General features: G+C 46.4%; 1 protein-coding gene across 2 annotated transcripts in view; it reads right to left on the bottom strand.

Annotated features, from left to right (window-relative positions):
- KDM4A (lysine demethylase 4A) overlaps positions 1–19304 on the bottom strand; it is a 46307-nt gene extending 27003 nt beyond the window's left edge. Inside the window, exons 1-11 of one of the 2 annotated variants that reach the window (XM_030324681.2) lie at positions 19174–19304; positions 16405–16581; positions 15594–15769; positions 12834–12948; positions 11150–11343; positions 8807–8856; positions 7969–8072; positions 7438–7575; positions 6496–6743; positions 5592–5791; positions 3893–4269 (exon numbers count right to left, since the gene is read on the bottom strand). In XM_030324681.2, coding sequence (XP_030180541.1) covers positions 3893–4269; positions 5592–5791; positions 6496–6743; positions 7438–7575; positions 7969–8072; positions 8807–8856; positions 11150–11343; positions 12834–12948; positions 15594–15769; positions 16405–16542 — 1740 coding nt within the window. In that variant the 5' untranslated portion in view covers positions 16543–16581; positions 19174–19304. Of the gene's footprint in view, positions 1–3892; positions 4270–5591; positions 5792–6495; positions 6744–7437; positions 7576–7968; positions 8073–8806; positions 8857–11149; positions 11344–12833; positions 12949–15593; positions 15770–16404; positions 16582–18882; positions 18977–19173 lie in introns of those variants that run through there. The other variant, XM_030324680.1, reaches the window with a different exon arrangement.
- Positions 19305–23993: the final 4689 nt, after the last annotated feature.

Here is a 23993-nt window from a genome sequence, read left to right as displayed (position 1 = left end):
TCATAAAAAATATTCCAATAATTCATATATGTAAGAAGTGAAAATCATCCATAATACCACCTTCAGGAGAACCTCTGCTGTTTCTAATTTTGCCCACTTCCTCTCTCCACCCCAAAACTTTCATACCGTTTTCAAAGCAATCTTCTAAAACATCAGTGTAGAGCTTAAAAAACCCCTTGCCAGACAACTTGAAGAATAACTGACATGGTTTCTTGAGTAAGTCAGGGAGTGGAGGGAGCACTGCCTTAGAAGATGGGATTTAAGAGACATAAACACAAGGTGTGAGACTAGACTAAACCCTGATTCAAACAAACCTACTATAAAATCACTTTAGACAACTGGGGAAGCCTGATTTTGGACTGGGTATTAGATGCTGCTAAGTTTTCTGATTTTGCTATGCACAATAATGACACAGTGATCACAGAAATACCCACCGTTTTGGGAGGGAACACCAAGTGGGGAAGAAACGACACCTGTGATTTAACACACTTCAAATGACAAAAGGACAGATGAGGCAAATGTGGCAAAGCATTGACAACCATCGGGTCTAGGTGAGGAGCACTTGCGGGTTTATTTCATTTATCCATATGCATCTTTGTACATTTAAAAATTCATTCTGGGGGCACCTGGGTGACTCAGTCGGTTAAGTGTCTGGCTCTTGACTTCAGCTCAGGTCATGGTCTCACAGTTCATGGGTTCGAGCCCCACATCGGGCTCTGCACTGTCTCTCTCTCTCTCTCTCTCTCTCTCTGCCCCTCCCCCACTCGTGTGCTATGTCTCTCAAAATAAACTTCAAAAACCACATGGTGGTGAACTTTCCAAAGTCAAACTGCTTCATGGAACATAAGCAAGACCACTACGACCTGGCTCCTGACACCCTCCAGCAACATCTCCCAAGTTCCTCTCAGAACCTGAGACCAAGTGCAGTCCCCCAAATGCTCTGACTCTGGACGAGCTACCATCACCACTCGGAGCACACTCTTCTCCCAGATTCCCTTCCCAACTTCACTCCAGTCACCGGGCGTACTCCCGCAAACCTTCGGCCTAGCTACAATGCCTGCTTCACTGCAGTCTCGCCAAAACGCATCACCCCAACCCCAGGCTGAGCTGCTAACTCTTCCACCTGGACTACAAGATTTATCCCTAAGGAGCACCCTTATTTGCTCGCACCTAGACTATAAGCTCTTTGAGGGCAGAGTCCAAGCCCAGAGTAGGCACACCTAAGTGATGACGGAGTAAAGCAAAGGGGCAGAGCAGCCAAGGTATCTTCAGAGAATCTGAAGTAGTTCCAAGATGGCAGCACATCAAGGAGGGGGCGGACAGAGGGTTGGGTGGGGATGGAGCGGAGAAGGGCATTACCACCAGACTACAGCTGAGAAGGCCATACAGAAGTAAACAGGAGCCAGGAAGGCACTCAATGATTTTTGAGCAGAAATAAGAAGCATGTCAGAGAGGAGCCTCCTTCTCCCTAGCATATTTCCATGTGGAGGGCTTCCTGGCTTTTCTCCCCAACACTTGGATGGTAATGAGCTTCACTTGGCTGGAATCTGCCTTTTGCAGAGTGAGTGCGCTGGGGTCTGTGTCCACAACACATGAAAGGCAGGTGGGAAATGTTCAGCCACTAGGAGAGGCCTGCGTCCTCCAGGACTACCTGTGACCAGGTAGGTAACCTGTGTCACTGAGGGTAAATGAGCAGCAAAGCCATTTGGCCATAGGTTTAAAGCCACTTTCTTCAATCATTTTTACTGGCAATGAAGTGACATTCTAAGCTCCATATGCCTGACACCTGTATGATTCATTCCTTAACTAGTTCCTAATTTGGGAAGGAAAAAGTGGGTTACATACACACACACACACACACACACACACACACACACACACACAACCTTGACCCTTGACTCTGGTAAGATTAACTGAGCAGTAACAGAGTCTGAACGGCGTATGAAGTATCTTGCGTGTAGTAACTCCTTGCTACTGTCAGCTGTTTTTGTGGTTGTGAGTGCAATAGCAGGCAAGAAAGTCAGGAGGATGCTGCAAGAGGACAGCGTGACCTGTAGTGTGACAGCAGCATGAATGAGGACAGGGGAGCTTTGTGAAGAAGAATGGCTCAGATGTGGCAACGGGGACTGTGAGGGATTCTGGTGTCCAAGCTGGAAAGCCGCCTCTTGTGGAAGCTGCCACAGGAGAGCAGACAACAGCTACTGGAAGCAGTGAGAAGGAGACGTGATCCTCAGCTTATCTGCCTGCCTGCTCCCACCCAGATGGAGGGAGGGACACACACAGGGGAAAGGAGAGCTACAGAAACTGAGCCCTGATATTGAGGGAAGGCAGAAAGGAAAGTTACGCGGGTATTCAAGACAAGGGACAAACCAACCACAAAAAGGGACTCCTGGGAAAACTAGAAGGACTGTAATATGTACTCAGGGTCAGCACTTCAGCCAAGAGAAGAGAAAGCCAATATGCCAAAAGTGAACATTCAGAGACAATGAGTATATATAAACAATTGGTGATGGTTATTCTATCTGTATACTTTTAAAATGTTTCATAATACAGGTGCCTGGGTGGCTCAGTCAGTTAAGCAGCCGACTTCAGCTCAGGTCATGATCTTGCTGGCTGTGAGTTCGAGCCCCGTGTCAGGCTCTGTGCTGACAGCTCAGACAGAGCCTGGAGCCTGCTTAGGATTCTGTGTCTCCCTCTCTCTCTGCCCCTCCCCCGCTCTCAGTGTCTCTCTGTCACACAGAGAAGCTCCCCGCTTCTGTGTCTCTCTCAGAAATAAACCTTAAAAAAATTTTTTAAATGAAAAATAAAAGTTTCATAATAAAAACTTTTAGAAGACCAAAGTAAGGAAATGGGGAATAAATGAAACCTTTCTGCACTGACCTCCATCTGCCACTAACCCCATCCCACCCCCACACCTCCACCCCCCACCTCACGGCTGCAACTTGACCCACATAAGCCGTGAGGCTGGGGAGTAAGAGCAGGTCACTTGGGTAGGCATGAGTCTGGCTGCATTCAACACAGCTCTGCTATATCCCACTCAGATCCACCAAGAGCCTTTTTACACAAAACAGAGAACAGCTTTTGATGACAACATGTTCTAGAAGGAAGCCTGAACAAACGTTCACATTTACAGCTTTGGGAATTCATTCTGGTCTCTGAGAGGATGTTCTGTCAACAATGCTGCACTTGAAGATGAAGAACGTATGGGGGGAGTGGAGGGAGAATCCCTCCAGGCAACTACACGGCAGCGGAGATTTGTAAGAAAAAGGGGACACTGGGGTGGCTTAATCCATTGGGTGTCCAACTCTTGATTTCCGTTCAAGTCATGATCTCACAGTCATGGGATCGAGCCCTGCGTTGCAGCTCTGGGCTGACAGTGCAGAGCCAGCTTGGGATTCTCTCTTTCCCTCTCCTTCTACCCACCCCCATCTCCGCTTATACTCTCTTGCTCTCAAAAATAAACACTGGGAAAAAAAAAAAAGATTTTGTAAGGAAAAAAACCTTGAATTTTAGAGTAAGGAAGACCACCTTGTCCCTAACAGAGGAACATCTGGGCTGCAAGCACTACCGCCGTAACCCTCATGCTCTAGGGCAAGGAGGCTCAGAGGGCGCGCCTGATAGCTATACATCTGCAGCTGTCACTAAGGCTGCAATTCTCTGCAACTGTCACCCAGGGGCAAGTGAAAAGGAATTCCCGGCAAAGAGCAAACTGGAAGGGACCCAACGCCACTTGGCTTTCTGCCGGACACTGCAGATTGAAGGTCCATTCTGGGGGTCTCCCCTGCCATCCTGGACACCTGCAGAAGCACTTCCTGGCCCCCGGACTCCCTGCCCTCCACGGGACCCCTGCCAGGGTGGCTCCTCCCCCACGAGCGCCGCCCAGGGCCCATACCTCTGCCAGCTCCCGCTCACTGACACTTCCGGTGGCACTACCCTTCTTCCTGGTGCAGGGCTCTCCCACGGTGACCCTGCCATCCCCTTTGGCATAGCTGTGCACAGTGAGAACTCCCGACTGCCCTTGGGCTCGGCAGGCCAGAGGCTCACTGGTTTCTGAGTCGGAAGAAATAGAATCCCGTGAAGAACTGGAGCCCAGGCTAGAAGATGATTTCTTTTTGGGACCTGAGAAGACAAGGCGTCCCCCTAAAGAGGCAGGATTCACAGAAAGATCCAAGGCAGCCGCTTCTTGTTCCTCCTCTTCCTCCTCATCCTCTTCTTCCAGTTTGACGTTTTTAAGCTCTTCAAATTTGACTTCCGTGGAGTCAGAATAATCTGAAACACACATACACATTGGCCAGAGCCAACTTCCTCCTGCATGTCTGAAGCTACTGAAAAGCAAAGTGGCACGGCACAAGGAACGTGGGTGGCAAGTGAGGCCTGGCGTCATATTCTGGCTCTGTCACCTCCAGGGTCACTGTGTGATCTGGGGCTGACCGCTCAGCCGCACCGGGCCTCCAGTTCTGTCCTGTGGAATGCAAGCCGTCTACCACCTATCTCCACGGTTGTGTCTACGATGGGGGCCTAGGCCGGCATGCAGCAGACACTCAGTAAGTGACAGCTGCTGTTTCCTCAGAAGTCTCCTACAGGAAACAAAGGCCTGAGCTCAGCAGAGACCTGGTGACCTCAAGCTAGAAAATTTGAACAGAGAGGGGCTCCTAGGTGGCTCAGTCAGTTAAGCGTCCGATTTCAGCTCAGGTCATGATCTCATAGTCCATGAGTTCGAGCCCTGCATCGGGCTCTGTGCTGACAGCTCAGAGCCTGGAGCCTGCTTCCGATTCTGTGTCTCCCTCTCTCTCTGCCCCTCCCCTGCTCATGTTTTGTCTCTGTCTCAAAAATAAATAAAAACATTTAAAAAAAACTTCTTTTTAAGAAAATTTCAACAAAGGGAGCCCAGTCCCAGGGCCCCATCCAAGGTGCCATCCAGATGTCTGCAGACACACCAGGGCACCCTCAGTACAGACGCTCCAAGCCTCACCTGAGACTGCAGCAAGACCCCCCAACAAGTCTGTCCGCAACAACTCCCAGTGACTGCTCCACCACGCCTCATTTGACGTCGCTTCCTTCCCAAAATACAAGCGGCCCCTCAAGCCCCGAAGTGCGCAAACTCTAAGATGGCAGCCAGTCCACACACCATCTCACTCCTACTTCTCGTGCCTCATCTGCTAGCACGACCCTTCCCACCCTTATCTTCAAATTACAGGACACCGATGCCAACTTCCCAAATTACAGCAAAGAAAGCTCACGTGCTCACCTGCACACCATCACCCCTGCTACTCCCCTTTGGGCGCCCTTTCTATGTGCCCCCACTCCCTGCCGACCTGGAAAGCTCCCACCTCTCTCGTAAAAGCCAGTTCACTGTCACTTCACCAACCTTCAGCGTCTCCAGGTAGAGGGAGAGGGACTCCCCTACCTTCCACCCCTCATCCCTCATGTCCCTATCCAAAGGCCTTCTCACACCAATTCTCACACTCCACTGACACTGTCCTCACAGACCCACCTCCCCACTTTTCCGTATCTGTGACCCTGCACTCAACATGGCATCCAACTCAGAACAGAACGCAGTTACATCTCTGGGGAAAATATAACCAACTAACCTGGGAAGGGAAGGCCGTCTTCGACTTGCCGCACAGAGCTGTGGGTGGGCCTCACGGGAGCGAGGGCAGCCTGGCACTCCGTCATATCGTACTGTCCCGTACTCAGCTCCTCCTTGGGGAAGAGCTCGCTCTGACTCACCTCCTGGGGTATTTCAAGACAAACTCGGTGCCTCTTTGTCCCTATACGATGTTTGGCTAGGCTGCAAGAAGGAGAGCCAACTTTTTAAGGGGCCGCAAGTTCATTTACCTACATACGTATTCACACATAGCCCCAAATGAGTGAATGGCCAGGGTCTGTCTACTATGCGTCACACTTCAGTCCCCCCTCTTATCTGTAGAAGAGACAAGGGACTTCACCTCTCTGAGCCTGTTCCACCCAATGGAAAATAGGAGTATCACCGTCCTCCTCAAAGATGTGATGTGAAGCTGAAGGTATGCAGAGCACCTGGCACACAGCAGGTACCCCACAAATGTTCCTTCCTCCTCCATGTGGCCCAGATCCTCTGGCTCAGACACCAAAGGCGCTGGCCAACTTCACTCACACCACCCCCTGCCCTTGCGAGTTTCATTCCCACCACCATACTCTCCTTTTTAAAAAATGTCTCATATGGTAAGGAGAGAATGTGGCTTTTCTGGCTCAGAGGGAGCCATGCTCTCTTATGCGACCTCTGCTCCAGCCAATTACAGGCCCGCATACAGAGGTGATCATTCTTGGGTGACAGCTGTAAGAAATAGCCTGAATGCCCTTGCTCTGGGGATTCTGGAGCCTTTACCAAGAAGAAAGTTCCCTCTGCTGTGGCTCAAACACCCCACTTAAGAAACAGCCTCCTGGCAGGTTATGGAAGTTGCCAGACACCCCTCCCTTAAGCTGGGGGGAGCTGGGCCCAGAGGACTGTTGGGTTACCTTCTCTTTAAGTCACCCTCCTCTCCATCCTCAATCCCTTCCATGCCATCCTCCTCTGGACACTCCTCGTTTCTGGCTCTTGGAGGCAGTTCATTCTCCTTAAGAAACTCCGCTGCTTCTGGCGTGGGCAGAGTATGGTCGATAACTGTGGTGTCCTTCCCCGCTTTCCAAAGTTTGTACCTTTCTGGCTGGAACTTCCTCACAAACACATCCATGGAGATCTTCACCATGTCCTTTCTACAGGAGCACTATCCCAGGGAACCAGGAGAGCTCCAGTCAACACTGTGTAACGGCTTCCATGCGACTCCCACATCCCATCTCCTCCCTCCAAGTGCAAAAGACACAAGACAATTGAAAGCCAAACTGTTTGCGTTCACAGGCTGAGGCCATACTGTCCTTGCAGAGCCTTCGAGCATGGAGGGAAGCAGGGGAAAAAGCAGAGAGCAATGTGCAGCGCTGGAGTGAGCCCACCTGGGCACGAACTAGGATGCATAAAGAAATGCTGGAGGTGAGGCTCTGCACTTCGACCCAGGATGCTCCACATCCACCGTCCCTCTGAGACATATCCAAGCCAGGACCACATAAGCGAGTCTGCTCCCTGCCAAACGTCCAGCCCTGCTTGCTTCCCTAACCCTAAGAATTTCTCAACGGAGAAATCCCAGAGTGGCCAAAGCAAGAAACAGCCATGTGCGTGGGTGTGGTCTTCATGCTCAAATGGACTTTAAGCATGGAAACCTCACCTTACGCATCCCAAACCTGAACAAATTCTTCTAATTTCTGTATGAACGCAACATACTAGCTCTTTGGCACAGCCCTGTCAGTCTGTTTCTGAATTCCAGCAGTTCAAAGAATGTTCTAATCACCAGCCAGTGTATCTAACAAGAATTTGCTCACCAGACATTTTCGGTCATGGCATTACAGAAAGCAATCAAACAGACTTACCAGCACAGCTTGTTTGCCATACTCAATCCACCGCCGGGTAGCAAAATTGGTGGACTCCGCACAGTTGAAGCCATGGTTAAAGCCGGCATGGTAACCATAAGGAAAAGTGATCATGAATTCTCCAGCTTCTTGAGTCACCTGAACAAGAGCAGACTTGAACCAGCTGCATCAAATGGCTGAAGTCTAACGGACTGGAACTCAGAGCTCGGCTACAGCTTCATAACCCAGCATAAGTCATAAGACCACCAGGGTCTTTGTAAGACGCGAAGCCTGATCGGATCAGACCCCAACACTGTAACTGACCATTCCCCGAAGTTAACAATGTTCTAGGGGATGTGACTCTCCTCTGGCACCGGGAAGCTACAGAACCTCCACCTTTAATATCCTTGGATCCAAGTATTGCTAAATGGGTTACCTCTGGCCCACGCCTGGTACAGAGAGATGAACCAGAATAAAGCCCCTCTGTGAAACAGACCGAAAAGGGTGGCTGCCTTCCTTGTAAGCCAAAGACCATATGTAAAGTCAGCTCACCTTGTCAAAGGGAATTCCATATTTCTTCAGCATTAAAGGGGAAATCAAAGTCATCTTGTGGCGGAGAAAAGCTTCGCAGCTTTGAGCACTTCCAGGGAAAAAGCCTGTTTCATTGAAAATGGGCAGAGGTGAACACACCGCTCCACACCAGCTCTGCAGCCCTGCAGCCACTGCACACCTGTGCATCTCATCTGGCTGTGTCAGGAGGATAAATCAGCACAGGATCTCCACAGATCCTTCTAGCTTCGGGCCAATCCTGATTCTACAGTGAGCCTCCGGACTCTCCAATGGCTTACCTGGGTAATCAAATTCTGTTAGGGAGACAGATCACCCAACCCGCCTTGTGCTTAAAGAGAGCTTTGCAACTATTTAGGACCTTGCTCCTACTCTATCCCTCAATCTTTTGTTAGTAACACATCTACAGCACAGAATACCCAAACTCTCTTGAAATTGGTCCTCTAGAGGTACAAATCTATTAAAGTCCACTTAAAAGAACCAAAGCACAAAAATTCGATTTTAACCTTTAGGTTTCTGGCAGAAGAACCAGACCCAGGATGACGGGTATACTCTCCGTGGTCAAATAAACCCATGCTTGATAAAACTGAGACAGAGACTGTCTAAGAATTACTTAGTCCCTTCCCAGGACAAATGGAGGAAGTTTCCAGATTTTTATTTGCTCTGCTAGGGTAACCACTCTGGCAGTGTAGCTTATCACCTACATGCAGGCCTGTGAAAGGACACATAACAAATCTGACCGCAGAGCACGGACATTTTAGAGCAATTAGTGCAGTTCACAGGGTCTCAGGGTCTGAGCAGGCACAGGGAAGAGAGACAGTACCTTTGGCAAGGCGCTCCAACCGCTTTCCGTGCTCCGGGGGGACAGAGTACCTGCAATCACATAGAAGCACTGGATGCTGAGGAGAGCACCCTTCAGGACCTAAGGGGCTCATCCCCACTCTCAAAACAGCTCCCAACCACAAAAACTGGAAAGGAGTCTGGAGAAATGATATGTTGGACTTTGGGGAGAGGAGCCCACAAGGTACAAGTGAATTTATTTCTCTAATATTCATTCATTTACCGAGACTTTCACTGAATGTTTACCATGAGCCAGAATTTAGAGTATGCAACCAGCCTTGTCGTCCTTTATAACGTTGAAGCAATAAAAAAAAATTTTTTTAAAGGATAGCATTAAAGTGCTCCTGGTGGAGGCTGAAAGCCTAACTGGGACAGGATGGAGGAGGAATGGTGAATGGGAAAAATGGATTTAATACTAGAGACCCGGCCCTGTATCTGCGGCTGACCCCATTTTCACATCATCTCTGTGACAGCTACACTGATTACCCAATAATTAATTATCCTTCCACCCCACAGGGTAGCAAGACACCACAGAAACTATTTAAAAAAAAAAAAAAAACACCTGTAACTACGTAAAATTTTTGCAAAACTGAGGTGCCTGGTGGCTCAGTCGGTTGAGCATCTGACTCTTGATTTCGGCTCAGGTTATGATCTCACAGTTGTGGGACTGAGCCATACTCAGTGCAGAGCCTGTTTAAGATTCTCTCTCCCTCTGCCCCTCTCCCTTGCTCTCTCTCTCTCAAAATAAAAAAATAAAATTAAATTAAATTAAATCTTAAAAAATAATAAAAAAATAAAAGTTTTACAAAACTGTTAAACTTTATTATATTCTGAAACTCACAGTTAAGTCTATTTTAACCATTATGATTGATTATAAAGATCATTCCACAACAACAGAAACTTCCCATCCCAAATAGTTTCACTACCAAACAAAACAGATGGGGAGTGGAGGAAAATGTTGGTCACCCAAAGGACCTTGGGATCCATCAGGCAACCTTGCCCAGAAGTCTCTGGAGGTCCCACTTTAAATGATCTAAAAAGAGTGTATGTAATAACTAGAAAATCTTCTCTCTACAGGAGAGTGAAAATCCAATCTCAGGGAACTTGGGAATAAATAGAAGGAAAGCACAAAAGCTATTTTTACAGATTCTAGAAGTCTAGCCATCTAAGAAAGGTTATGGGACAGCAGTCAGGGGGTCCACACAGGCTCAGAAGGTCACACCCCCCCTCCAAAACTAGAAACTGGAAAGCATTAGAAAAAAAAGGAAAACCTCTGGGAAAAGAAGTGGTTGAAAATGCTGGAAAAGGAAATGAAGGTGCATACGGTTTCCCTGACTCCCCGTGACCTGGCCCACAGTGTCCCTGTCAGCCTCCTCGCTCATCCATCCTTGTACACAGCACCCAAACCACAAAGGACTTCCTCTAGTTCCCGAAGACATCGTGCTCCCTCTCAGCTTAGGATCTCTGCACGTGTCATTCCAACCACCCGGACACACTTTCCTCAGTCTTCCCTGCCTGAAACCCGCCACTGTCTCACCCAGCTAGGCCTCCTCATGTTAGGCCTCAGCTTGGTGGTCACCTCTTCCAGGGAAGCTTCTCCAATTCCCACCCCAACTTCGTGTACCCTTCCTACGAGGATCTAGAGTACCCATCGGTGCTTCTCTCACCCCTTCTCTCTCCTGACCAGTCTCCTGTGTGACAGCGCATAACCTATGTCTCTGTCACTACAGTCGAATGCAGAACCTTCACTGAAATGCTGGGGTTGAGAGATGGATCAACACAGGGAGAGGAGAGAACAGATCTTTGCCTCCCCAACTAGACTGAGAACATCCTGGAGAGCAGGAAGCATATATGGAGTAGCTCTGCATCCCCTCTTGGGTTAAGCACACACTGCTGCTCACCAAATATTTTTTCCATGAGGAAAAGAAAGCTTTCTATCATCTGAAGGAGTGACTCCAGTCTTGGAAGTCTGCCTCTAAGAAATGCCTCAGGCCTGTTCGGAGAAAGAAATCAGAAAGCAGTGGGCGAGCCTGGGAGAGCCTCTGTAGCTCTCAGTAACTCAGATAACTTATCTTTCCATCCAGTAGTATTAAATGACCTGCCCTCTGAAGCCTCACTATTCAAAGAGAGGTCTAAGCACCAGAGCTCTAACAGCATCTCATAGCTTAAAAACCTGGGGAAAACGTCAAGTGCCAGTCCCACCCCAGGCCTACGGAACCAGAATGTGCATTTTAACAAGATCCCAAGGTGCCGCCTCGGCACACTAGAGCCGAGGGGCCCTACCGTGTCGCGAGAAGCCCCGGTGCCAACTGCAACCCGACTTTACCAGGACTTTGGCTCTCCAAAGTGCAGGTAGTTGATGCTGTACAGGTCCATGTCTTCAGTGTGCCAGGCAAAGGAGGTCTTCCACATGCCGAAGTACAGGTACGGGGTGTTCACACCCTCAATGGTGATCCCGCTCTCCTTCTCCACCAAGTCCAGGATGGTTTTCAGCCGCCCGATATTCCACTCATCGACATGCTGCAAAGTAAATCACAGCTGAGGGCAACTGCAGTACCCACAAGCTGAGGCTCTGAACCTACAAGAGCAGGGGTCACAGGTGACCTGTCACCCCTAATGATGATGTGGAACAGTGTCAAAACAGCCTGGACATGAAGACCACAGCCCCCCTCACTCACACTTCACAGCCACCGCTACAGCTGATGCCATCAGACCTCCAAAAGGCAAATACCACTTGGTAAAGAAAACTGGCATGTGAAAGATGAATAAGGAGGGGACAGCCACCTGTTTTTAACCCCAGGAGGAAGAGTTTGATCTGAAACTAAAGAAACTGAGGTCAAAATAGGAAAGAACTCCTAAATCACTAAAAATACAAAACATGGGAATTTACCATCCCAATGTGTGACCGTTTAGCCCCAGCTTCCACTAGGCAGCGTCATCAGTAAAAAGTCTACAATGTCACCCAAATCCATTTCCAAAACTTTAATGGTCAGCTAGAAGCCCACCTCTTATACGTACGTTCTCGATTATTATGTCCTGCTTCTGTACCTCCCCATCCCAGATCCTTACAGTATCTTTCTGCCATTTAACATCTGTAAGTTTCACTTTCCACCACTCAATAAATTGTCATCGACAACTTGAGAATCTTTTCAAACTCCTTCTTTCCAATAATTTACAAAAACATTACAATTAATATGAGTGATGATCCCTAAAATTCTCCACAGATTTTTTTAATTATCAAAAACAATCCCAAATGTTCCTTCCTTATGCTATCTAAGGCTGTTTTTTATTCTTTTTTTATTTAAAAAAATTTTTTTTAACGTTTATTTACTTTTGAGAGAGAGAGAAAGACAGAACATGAGCAGGGAAGGGCAGAGAGAGGGAGACACAGAATCCAGAGCAGGGTCCAGGCTCTGAGCTGTCAGCACAGAACCCAATGAGGGGCCTGAACCCATGAACCACAAGGTCATGATCCAAGCCGAAGTCTGAGGCTCAACCGACTGAGCCACCCAGGAGCCCCAAGGCTGTTCTTTATTCTGAAAAGCACTATACCGCAATCCGACACAAGTTGTTAAAATAGGTTCTGCTAAAGAATCTTGTTTGAGGGTTCTGAAAATCGGAATGTTTCTCTTCTTAAATACATACCCCTTTCACTAAATTAGTCAGTGATCTTTTTTTCTGCAGAAACCACACTGCCTCTCCCCCAACATTTCATTTACTGTGAGCCCACCCTTTCAAGAACTCATCGGCTACCACCCACAGACTATTCTAACAGCCCTTGCAAAGAACACTATATCACCCAATTCACATGGAGAGTGGGAGAAATAAAATTCAGTCACATGCAAAAATACCCACCATTAAGTGTGCATAGCACATCAGCTGGTGGTGGGTCACTCTTTTGTTTAACTACTCAACTCAGCAAGCAGCTTCTGGGTGCCTACTAAGTGCTGGGCAGGTAAAAATTGTGTTAAATTGCAAAAATGCTGCAGAGGGCTTCCTGGAAGTCTCACCTTTTCATAGAGAGTGCCATTCACATCTGCACCATAGATTGGAGGATTGAATGTGAGATTTTTCCAGTACTTCCGTTCAAGCTCTTCAAACTCACTGTAGCGTGGGGTACAGTACCTTTCAAAAGTAAAACAAAAACAAAAACAAGTAAAAAAAAATATATATATATATATATATATTTTTTTTTTTTTTTTTTTTACTAGGACTAAATTCATCAGGCATTATGAAAGGACAAGACACAATCCCATTCTAGGGAAAACAAAGACACTTCAAGCGAACAAGACAAAACCTTGGCCTTCGAGGCTCCATTACAGAAGTAACCTCCTCCACATCCCTTCCTTGAGCTCTGGGCCTGAGGAAGGTAACGTATATGAAGACATTAAGCCCATCTTCCCTAAGAAGCAGAATACTCTCAACTTTTTCAAGAGACCACTAAAAACAACATCCTGGCCAGAATCAGGAGTGGCCCAGCCACTCAGGGAGAAACCAAGAACTGCAAATCCCTATATATCCACAGACAACCAAAACCTGCCAGCATGAGGTTCTAGAACAGTACCGCACTCTGTAAAGGAAGTGGCTCCACGACAGCTCATCTGTATTGTCACTGTTATATTCCCACCACCCTATGCAGTGACTAACTCAAATAATCACACCTAAAAACAAAGTATTTTAATAAAAAAATAAAATTCTTAAAAAGGTAGATTTTTGCAAATCAAATGTTTAAGAAAGATATTTTTAAAAAGATATTTCTATATATGCACATACACGTACACAGCTGTCTATATATAGATGTCTATATCTCTATATAAAGACATTAAAAATATCTATATTCTTTAGCTCAATTATCACATACTGAGAATTTACTCCAAAATCTTTTTAAAAATTCAAACCCCTTAAGATTACATAGCAATTTTAAAAAGAATAATGTGTAAATTGAATAGATATTTGAAAATGCACATTATAAATCAAATGGCAAGAAAATATTATGAATGGATAAAGAGTAGAAGCAAAGACCCAAGACAAACTGTGGAGACAATGGGCTGGGTGGGGAAAAAAAATCTTACTTTAAATGCGGCCTTATATTTTAACCATTTTAACTTCAACCTATTGAATGATCAAGTTTAGGACCCCTGAATTCCCTTTGAAATAGAAGTAACTCTTCCACCTTCAACTGCTCTGCTTTATAAACTTAGATTTTTACCTGCTGGGTTTTCTTAAAGCTAGCTGACCAAGCAGATAAGAAATCAAGGGTAAGAATTTGTTGCATCTCAGGTAAAGGGAAAAGACAGGCCTGGCTAATTTAAAAAGAAAAGAGGTATCCTGAAAGACCTACCATTTTTGAGAAGAGAGACTGGATACAGGAGGCTGAGGCTTCTGGTGGAACCCCATGTGAGCTTGAAAGCAGGGGGCCCTGGCCCCAGCGCACAGCTAGAAACCAGACAGAAAGGACGGCACAGCCTTTCCTGTGCAGAGCATGTCGCTCTTCTTCAACATGCTCTTACATAAATTCACTCATTAGACAGCAGGTGAGTCAGCAATACAGAGGTTTTTAAGAGTTAAGCCGCCAGGGCAACTGGGTGGCTCAGTCAGTTGAACGTCCGACTTCAGCTCAGGTCATGATCGCAGTTTGTGGGTTCGAGCCCAGTGTCAGGCTCTGTGCTGACAGCTCGGATTGTGTGTCCTTCTCTCTGCCCCTCCCCTGCTCACGCCCTGTCTCTCTCCCCCCAAAGAAATTAATAAATAAATATTAAAAAAAATTTTGTAAAGAGTTAAGCTGTCAATAAAACTGGAAAACCACATTTTGAATTGTGCTAAGTCAAAGGAAAAGAAGGCAAAGCATAGAAATAGAACAAGATCTGATGTGAGACAGAGCAATGAATAAAGCACAGGAAGGGGCACCCCCAGGAGCGTGAAGACTGGCCAGCTACAGATCTAGCTCTGGGCTCATGCACAGAAAAGACAAAATATAATGTCTGACTGGCTGAAGTCATGACATGCACAGATCAAAAGGGCTCAGGAAAAAAAGCAAGAGAGAAGGAAGGAATCCCTTGTGGACACTCAAAATTGAGGAATAACATCGGAAAGGAGAAAGTCCAAGAGAGAGAATTAAGAAGGAACAGTCAGAGCTCAACGAGGGAACCACAAAATTCATTCCAAATGTGAGGTCAAATGAAGCTAAATATTATAAACAGAAAACAAATGAAAACAGCAGGCCTAAACAAAGATGTTTCTAACAGATCAATCAGCACGTATGGATGATGAAGAATGGAGACAGAAAATAGCAAACGGCTTGACAGTTTACTCACATTCTGTCATGTCAAAATGGAAAAGAGATAGCTGCTGGATGGGTAGTGAGGAATTTGAGCATGATAAAACACAGAAGGACCCAGAAGGAAGAGAATAAACTACTGAGGCCACTTTTCGATAAGCAGGTGTTAAGACATCCGGCAAAAACTCCTTTTGAACCAACTCCAACACTCTCCTTTGCAACTCTGCAACTTACCAGGGTCAGAAAATGATTCTGCTTCTGATGGAAGAACAATGGGATTACTTTAGGTAAGGACACAGACGCGTTTAGACTGCGACACAGTACTGAGAGTAGGAATGCTTCCATAAAAAGAGCAGAAAGGGAGACAAGCTAGAGCTGAGAAAAGTGTTCTTCAGCATCACGGCAGCAGTCTTAGGAGACAGCTATGAAGATGAGACGTTAGCTCCTAGTCCTAGATGCTATGGCAGGTGGGAAGGAACGTGTTTTCACTCACTTATCACTATTGGCTATCTTGCGGAACTCTCGAACAGTCATGGCTTTCTTCTGTATGTTGTACTGAGTAAAGAGGCCAGACTGCCCAGTCACCAACTGTTGGATGGGGGCAGGAATGACCAGATCATCAATATCATCATAGGACGCCCGGGGCTTCCACTCCTTTGGAGGAACAACCTGTAGGGAACACAGGAAACACAGAGATCAGAAATCCAACAAGCTGCTCATAGTCCAGGACGTGGGTAGGCTGCTATCCAACCAGCCAATTTTACTACAAAGTGACTCTGATTTAACCACACTCACCCCAACATAGCGAGTCACACTGCTGTGCTAACCCTGATCCAGTTCAGCCACCAACTAGCTGCCTAGTTGCAGTGACCAAAGATGAGTAATACTCATTCTCAGCTCAGCATCTCCTCTGGGCACCAAGAGAGGAGGCTGAAGAGTTGATTTTCTTAATGTAACAAAGTGCACAAGAGAACCCAACCTGCTATTAGAGTACTGGATGAGACTGAAATGAGAACAAGAGAAGGTGGATGGCATAAGCCCTCGAGTGCAAACACTAAAGCACCCATCTCCACCAAGAGAATGGAAGCACCACAGCAGCTGGCCCGGGGACACTAGCTCTACACGGCCCTTTGAAGACTCCAAGCTCTCCTCCAACTTAAAAGGTGCTTCAGATGTTAACAAAAGGAATTAACTTGCAAATAGGAAGTATATACTCCACACCCTGCCTTTAGGAAAGATTTCTGCTGCTGCCCGGTTGGTCACAAAAGCTCCAAGCTCCGTGGACCAATCCCACCCACCCTCACCTTGGCCAGCCCAGCCCGATGAGCTCCTTGGGATTCAATGTAGGCCATGTATCGACTGAAGTTCCGGAACTCCTCCATGGTCGGGTAAAAAGTCATTATCCGAGCACTGGGATTCAGAGTTTCAGATTCTGAAGCCATTTTCCCTCCTTTTTGAAGTCACTCTGGTCAGACAGGAACCTGAAGAAATACATTAAGAACATAAAATCATATAAAATGTAATTAGAGTTAAATGCTGGGAATGTCAAGGAGGATGGGTGATGGGAATTAAGGAAGGCACTTGTTGGGATGAGCACTGGATGTTGTATGTGAATTCTCCACCTGAAACAAATATTACACTGTATGTTAAATAACTGGAATGTAAATAGAACTCGAAAAAGGAAAAAAAAATGCTGGGAATGTCAGGGCTGAAACAGTAAAAGATGTAGAAATTCTAAAGAAGCATTAAGACCTCACACCTGGAATCTGCCTCTACATAGGTTATTTAAATGAACAAAAATACAGATAGAAAAGTTTATATTTAAAAGAATCTAAAAGAATCGGATGCATTAGGGCACCTGGGTGGCTCAGCGGGTTGAGCGTCCAACACTCAGCTCAGGTCACCATCTCACAGTTCAGGAGTTTGAGCCCTGCATTGGGCTCCGCACTCAGTGCAATGCCTGCTTGGGATTTTCTCTCTCTGTCCCACCTGTGTGCTTTCTCTCTCAAAATAAATAAATAAAAACTTAAAAAAGAAAAAAGAATCCGATGTATCAAAATTGTGTGTATTCAAATCTCATTTAAATGGAGACACTGTTTCAGCTAAACTGTTACTAGAGCGTTAATCCTATCTAACAATACTATCGCTGCCCTGCCCATATTTTACTCTTATCTTTTCAAGTTGCTCCCTTATTCACCTTTGATAACTGCTTTGGGGTATATTAAACAATGTATTACAACCAGATGTAAAAAACAACCTTTGGGCTTCCTTCTAGGTCACAGCTTAAAGCTTAAAGCAGTATTCTAGATTCCTAAAGACAGTTACTTGGCTACAAGATTACAAAGTTTAAGAGGTAAAAAGTACACAGATACTAGTTTTTAAAACCCTAAAGTGAAACTTCTCATATCTAAACCAAAATGTAATTTCAGCAGTATTACATGAGATCAAACTAGAGACTAGTTCAACTGTACCATACCCAGAATTCAAAGGACAAAATTTAAATGGGCAATAACCTGGCAATACAGGGCAAGCCTCAAACTGACTGGAAAAGGTCAAATACTGTGTTTCTAGATGAGGCCTTCAACTAAGTGGGTGCATCCCCATTGCCTGATAACACAATAGACTATTCCAGCTGAATAAGAACCAAGCATACTAGACAAAAGGAGCCACTTCAGAAGCAAAAACATTTCCCTCCTCAACTCCCCCAATCTGGGCCCCAAAGCCATGGCAGTTCAGCTTCAAGTTCCCTAGAGAGCTGGAGAGCTCAGAAGGGAAAACTGTCTCCAACCTACCAGCAACCTAGTAACAGACTAGGAAGACAGCATGGGCACAGAACTATCTAAGATAGGAGAGAAAAGCCACTACCCGCATCTCTCAAGCTTCCATTTCTCCAAAAACAAAGTCTGCTCTTGGCCAGGAGCTTTTCACACACCTCACCAAAACTTTACGTGGCAGGTTTACGTTTATCTTTTTTACATACCAGGAAATTTCCCCACAGTCCTGCAATGCACTCCCAGCACTTCTTCCACTACTCGATGCTGCCTGCATCATAACTTCCACCTAGACTAAGCAAGTGTGGAGGAACCTCTCAAGTTTAATCAATTTTGAGGACCCTCTTTTTTAAAAATGCCAAATATCTTACTTCAACAAATTTGGCAACAACACACAATCCTGTGAACACTGTTAGGCCCCGTCACCTGGGCCTTGGAAGCCACTAATGGGGCTTCACCTGCCTCTGGACTTGGTCATCTTTGTTATGCCTACAACCTAGAACAATGCACGGCACAGAGTAGGCACTCGGTGCCTATTGAATAACTGATTTCCTCGCCCCCACTTCAGTTGCTCACTCCCTTTTTCAAGCCTAGGATTCCCTTCCCCCAATCTACTCCCTGGGGAAAGCTCTTGTTCCTTGACTCCTTCATTTCCCCCATCCAGCAACAAAGCCGAGTAGTTTCAGAGCACCGGCTCCGGGATCAAAACAACTCTGAATACAGATCCGGTCTCTGCTATTCAGTAGCTGTGTGACCTTGACTGTACGAGTTGCCCAAGTCTCAGTTTCCCCACCTGTAAAATGGGGATCCCAACCTCCCTGCTCAGCAGGGTTGCTGTGATTAACTCAGATGATGCAAGCGAAACCCTAAGCACTAGGCCCTGTAGCTAATAACTCAATAAAGGTCGCTGTTGCTAACAACCACCTCTAACTCCCGCCCCCTCCCCTCGCAGCCACCCCCGCGGGTACCACTCCCAAGGTAGCCCCCGCTCCCAAGGTCCCCGATCCTCACCGCATAGAGGGCCAGCCCCTCCCGGCCCCGCCGCCTAGGCGAGTGAGGCCCGGCCGCAGGAAGAAGAAAATAAGGCCTAAGACACCCGCCTCCCTTCCCGACGTGCATTGGCCATAAGAGATTAGAAAGGACCAATCTGAGGACCCATATTAGAAGCTCCTGTTCCCATTGGCCAAGAACCATGCCTTTCACTCACCGTTGACGGCAACCCCGCCCCTCCCCCACTGGAGCTCACGGTCACGGCTACAGCAGCAACAAACCTAAAGGATTCCAAAACCCTGTGGTTCCTACCTAAAGCCCACCGCCCCGGCAGGGCTAATGCTGGGCTCCTGCTGTCTCTACTAGCCGTATCTACTGCTTTTTCAGCCGGCGAAGGGCGAAGCTCCGCCTCCTCTAGAAAGTCGGCCTCTGCGCAGCCGTACAGCGTCAACCAATCTGAGGGACGCTATCACTCCTCAAACAGCCAATGAGCACGCGCTGCAGTCGCCCAAGTCAGGGCATATCAATCTGCTCAGCCTATGAGCGCTGGGTCGGGCTGTTGCCAGGAGGAAACGCTGTACCACTCGGGACTGCGGCCACTGAGCATCTCGGCTGGATTACGGGGCTGGCCAATCATAGGCGCGCTTCTGGCCGCCCAGAGCTAATCAGAATTGAAAGAGGCGAATGCCTGGAAATAGGATGGTCGGCAAAGGTAGAGGCAGTGAGATTATTGTAGGATGTTACTAACGAAAGGGTGGGGCAGAGTCTTTTTAGGGTGAGACCCTTGCCTAAGGTAGAAGTGCGCTGAGAGCCTAATCTTCCGAGATCAAGCAATTTCTGATAGGGTGACCAACTTGTCCCATTTTAGGAGACTGCCTTGGTTTTTAAAACTGTAAATCCCGTATCATGGGGAACCCCTCGCCCTCCCGCAAACCGAGACATTTCCTGAAGGGGGCAGTTCCTGAAAGGAAGAGAGCTCCGAGGTGGGATGTCCTTAGAGTCATTAAAAAGCAGTTTCTCAATGAGCAGGGATTTGGGGGTCATTAAGAGCAGCTCTTGGGGCGGGGGAGAAGGTCCTGGGAATCATTAGACACACTTCTGGTGAGTTGAGGGGGTGCCTAGAAGTCATTAGGAGCTGTTCCTAAGGGGTACTTAGTCGCCCTAAGGACTTCCAGATTATCACGGATGATGAGCAAGGAAGCCTACATACAGGGCGCTCTGATAGGTACAATAGAAAAGTAGAATACTCACAACCAGAATCATAAAAAATGTGCAAATTTGCCCATAGATGAGTTAGGGAGTAGTGCACTGTAAGGAGCTATGGAGTCAGATCTGTGTTCAAAATCTGCCACTCCTCTGAGCCTGGGTTTTCCCATCGGTAAAATGGAAACAATAGTACCTGCCTTGCGGGATTGTTGTGAAAATGAGAGGTAATATATGTTGGCAAAAAGGATGATATTACCTACGTGGCACGGAGGTAGATCAATCGTGATTTATTCCCCTGGGGCTGGGCACATGTGTCCTGGGGGGAAAAAAAAGTGGGGGGTGGGGGGGTGGGGTCTGTTTCAAAAAAGACAAGGGAATGAATTCGTTGTTCATTGGGTAGGCAACCAATAGCTTTTCACAATTGCAAAGTTGTTCTCTCGACCTAGTAAGAGAATATATTGGATAATAGATTATATTGGGTAGCTCACAAAATTGTTGAGAGCCTTAAGAATTCAACTTGGAGGACACATCATAAGGAAAGCCACCCCAAATCATGCCAAAGAATTCACCTACCGCTCTCCTAGCTGCTCCGTTGCTGCTGCCGCCACCAGACGAGATGCTACAGCGTGCCTTACCAACTCCACTGACCCGGGAATAGATACAGTTGCTACTACTTCTGTCACTACCAACTACTCCATGAATTTTATCTTGCTAGAATTCCCACTGCTACCAAAGAGGATTTTTCCAAGATCACTGCTACTTTGTATCGCTAGATTCCGGTTGGTGTGCGCTAGTGAAAGTGAAAGACGGGCGAGCTCTCTTGACATTCTCCCATTTCTCTGGCCAGTTTATCTGTCACCTTTTTAAGCCCATCTTTCCTTTCCCACAGCTTAAATGTTGATATTTACAGCAAAACTAATCGTGAAGAAAGAAGTCAAAGTTGAGGTTACCTTTGGGTGGGGGGCAGGCAATGATGAGGGAGTAGTGTAAAGAATGATTCTGGAGGGAAAAAAAAAAAAAGAATGCTTCTGGAGTGTTAGTAAAGTTTGTCGTAATTTGGGTTTTTTCTTTTTCTTTTCTTTTTTTTTTTTTTTTTTGGTAATGTTCTATTTCTCCATCTGGATAGCAGGCTATTACAATGGCATGTTCACATTTTAAAATGTCACTGAGCTGTACACTTATAAGTTGTCCATAACATCCAATACACATGATACCTTAAATGTTTTTGATACCTTAATTTTTTTAATTAGAAAATTATTTTTTTAATTTAAAAGAATTTAAAGAACTAAAAATATGTTGATGTCCTCATGGCTCTCTGTCTTTGCCCTCTTCTCTCATTCTACAAACTCCTTAGGTGTTTCTGGTTTCACGACCCACTAGCAGTATGACCTGGGGCAAGGTTACTTAATTTCTCTAATCTTCAATTATAACTAAAATTGGAACGGTACTTCCCTTTCTTGGTACTTCCTTTTCTTGCAGTGACAACTGAATGAGATAATGCAGATAAAGCACTTACTAGTGAAACTGGCATGTATTAAGTGCTCTGTAAATGTTAGCTGTGGAATGGATGATAATGGGGATGGTAATAAGACAAAGCTCTCAGCATAAAGCCTGAAACAAGAATTCAAAACACGTAAACTCTCAGGCTTCACTCACGAGCACACCGATGACACCTATTCTGTACTCCAGGGCAATCTTCCCTGTGTTCAGATCCAAACACCCTATCTCTGGATCCCTCCCCCTGAATCCCTACAGGTACCTAAAACCCACATGCCCAATAAAGAACTAATCTATTTGCCCCACAAATGAGCTCCACCTCCTAGGGTTTTTTTTATCTCAGTTAGTGGGGCAGTCATCCACCTAACCACGTAAGCCAGAAACCAGTATCTAACTAGGGATTCCTTGATGGGGTCCATTACCTCACCCTGTACAGGGTGCCACAAACAAGTGTTCTACAAATGCCTCGATTTGTTTACATGTCCATCTTCCTCCACTAGGCAAAAATCTCTCAAGAGTATCCCTTCAGTCTTATTGATATTATCATTTAGGAAAGTGTTCCATTACCAGAAATAGAAAACCTTAGCAACAAGGTCTTAAATAAATATGGTTTGGGGCACCTGGGTGGCTCAGTCAGTTAAGCATCCAACTTCAGCTCAGGTCATGATCTCACAGCCTGTGAGTCTGAGCCCCGCCTCAGGCTCGGTGCTGACAGCTCGGAGCCTGGAGCCTGCTTCGGATCCTGTGTCTCCGTCCCTCTCTGCCCTTCCCCAGCTCATGCTCTGTCTCTTTCTCTCAAAAGAAAATACACACTAAGAAAATGTTTTTTAATAAAAATAAATATGTTTTTTTTCCTCATGTGTAATAATAAGTCTGAAGCGGGGCATTTATTGGCTTTGGCTCATTGCCCAACAAAGTCACCAAAGAGATGGGCTCCTTCCATCTTTCTCCACACTTCACAACCTGGCTTTGGGCCTCAGAGGAATGCACCTCATGGTTGTAAAGTGACTGCTGAAACTCCAGACATCCCATCCACATTCACGGGAATAAGGAGGAAAGGGAGAGTATCAGCAGCAACTACTTCTCCTATCAGACCCAGCAAAAAGTCTCCCAGAATGGGGCCCCTGGCTGGGTCAGTTGATGGAGTTCTCTTGATCTCAGGGTCATGAATTTGAGCCCCATGTTGGGTGTAGAGATTACTTTTTAAAAAATTTGGGGCACTTGGGTGGCTCAGTCAGTTGGGCGTCCGACTTCAGCTCAGGTCATGATCTCACAGTCTGTGAGTTTGAGCCCCACGTCAGGCTCTGGGCTGACAGCGCAGAGCCTGGAGCCCGCTTCAGATTCTGTGTCTCCCTCTCTCTCTGCCCCTTCCCCATTCACGTGCTGTCTCTGTCTCTTCAAAATTAAATAAACATTAAAAAAATCTTTTTAATTAAAAATGAAGGGCACCTGGGTGGCTCTGTCAGTTAAACATCTAACTTCTGCTCAGGTCATGATCTCACCATTCCTAAGTTTGAGCCCCTCATCGGGCTCTCGGCTGTCAATGCAGAGCCTGCTTTGGATCCTGTCTCCCTGTCTCTCTGCCCCTCCTCCTCACTCTCTCTCTCTCCCACTCTCAAAAATAAGTTAACGTTTTTTAAAAATAAATAAATAGTAAGCCAAAAGTCTCCTAGAAGGTGCCTACCTGCCAGTAATGAGTGGAACGGAACTTTCCCTGCCCTCGTGGTGTTTACAATCCAGTGAGGGAGACAGACGTGAAACAGGTGTTCTCATAAATAAAATCACAGAAGTTGTGCTTACTATGAAGGCAAAAAAACAGGGGTGAACAGATGTAAGAGTCACTTGCTAGCAGTGGCAGTAGGATCTGAACATTAAAGTCCGTCTTCATGGCATAAAGTTTGTGACCTTCTAGCTCAAGGATTCTTCCTTGGAGCTTCACTTTATCCAGCACTGAGCACAGTGCCCAACACATAGTAAGCACTCCATCGGGAATGATAACGGTAACATTATCAGCTTAAAAAGTTAATATTGAGGTGCCTGGCAGGCTTAGCTGATAGAGAATGCAACTCTGGATCTTGGGGATGTGAGTTTGAGCCCTACACTGGGTGCAGACTTTAATTTTTTTAACGTTTATTTATTTTTGAGAGAGAGGGAGACAGAGTGCGAGAGGGGAAGGGGCAGAGAGAGAGGGAGACACAGAATCCGAAGCAGGCTCCAGGCTCTGAGCTGTCAGCACAGAGCCTGACGCGGGGCTCGAACCCACGGACCGTGAGATCATGACCTGAGCCGAAGTTGGATGCTCAACCCAACTGACTGAACCACCCAGGTGCCACTAGACTTTACCTTAAAAAAAATTAACGCTCATTGGGTGCTTATTATGTTCCAGATGCTCTGCTAAATGCTTTATATACACGTAAATTATTTACATT

This window comes from Lynx canadensis, chromosome C1, assembly GCF_007474595.2.
Source record: "Lynx canadensis isolate LIC74 chromosome C1, mLynCan4.pri.v2, whole genome shotgun sequence".
NCBI lineage: Eukaryota > Metazoa > Chordata > Mammalia > Carnivora > Felidae > Lynx > Lynx canadensis.
This window is presented reverse-complemented; position numbering and strand designations above follow the sequence as displayed.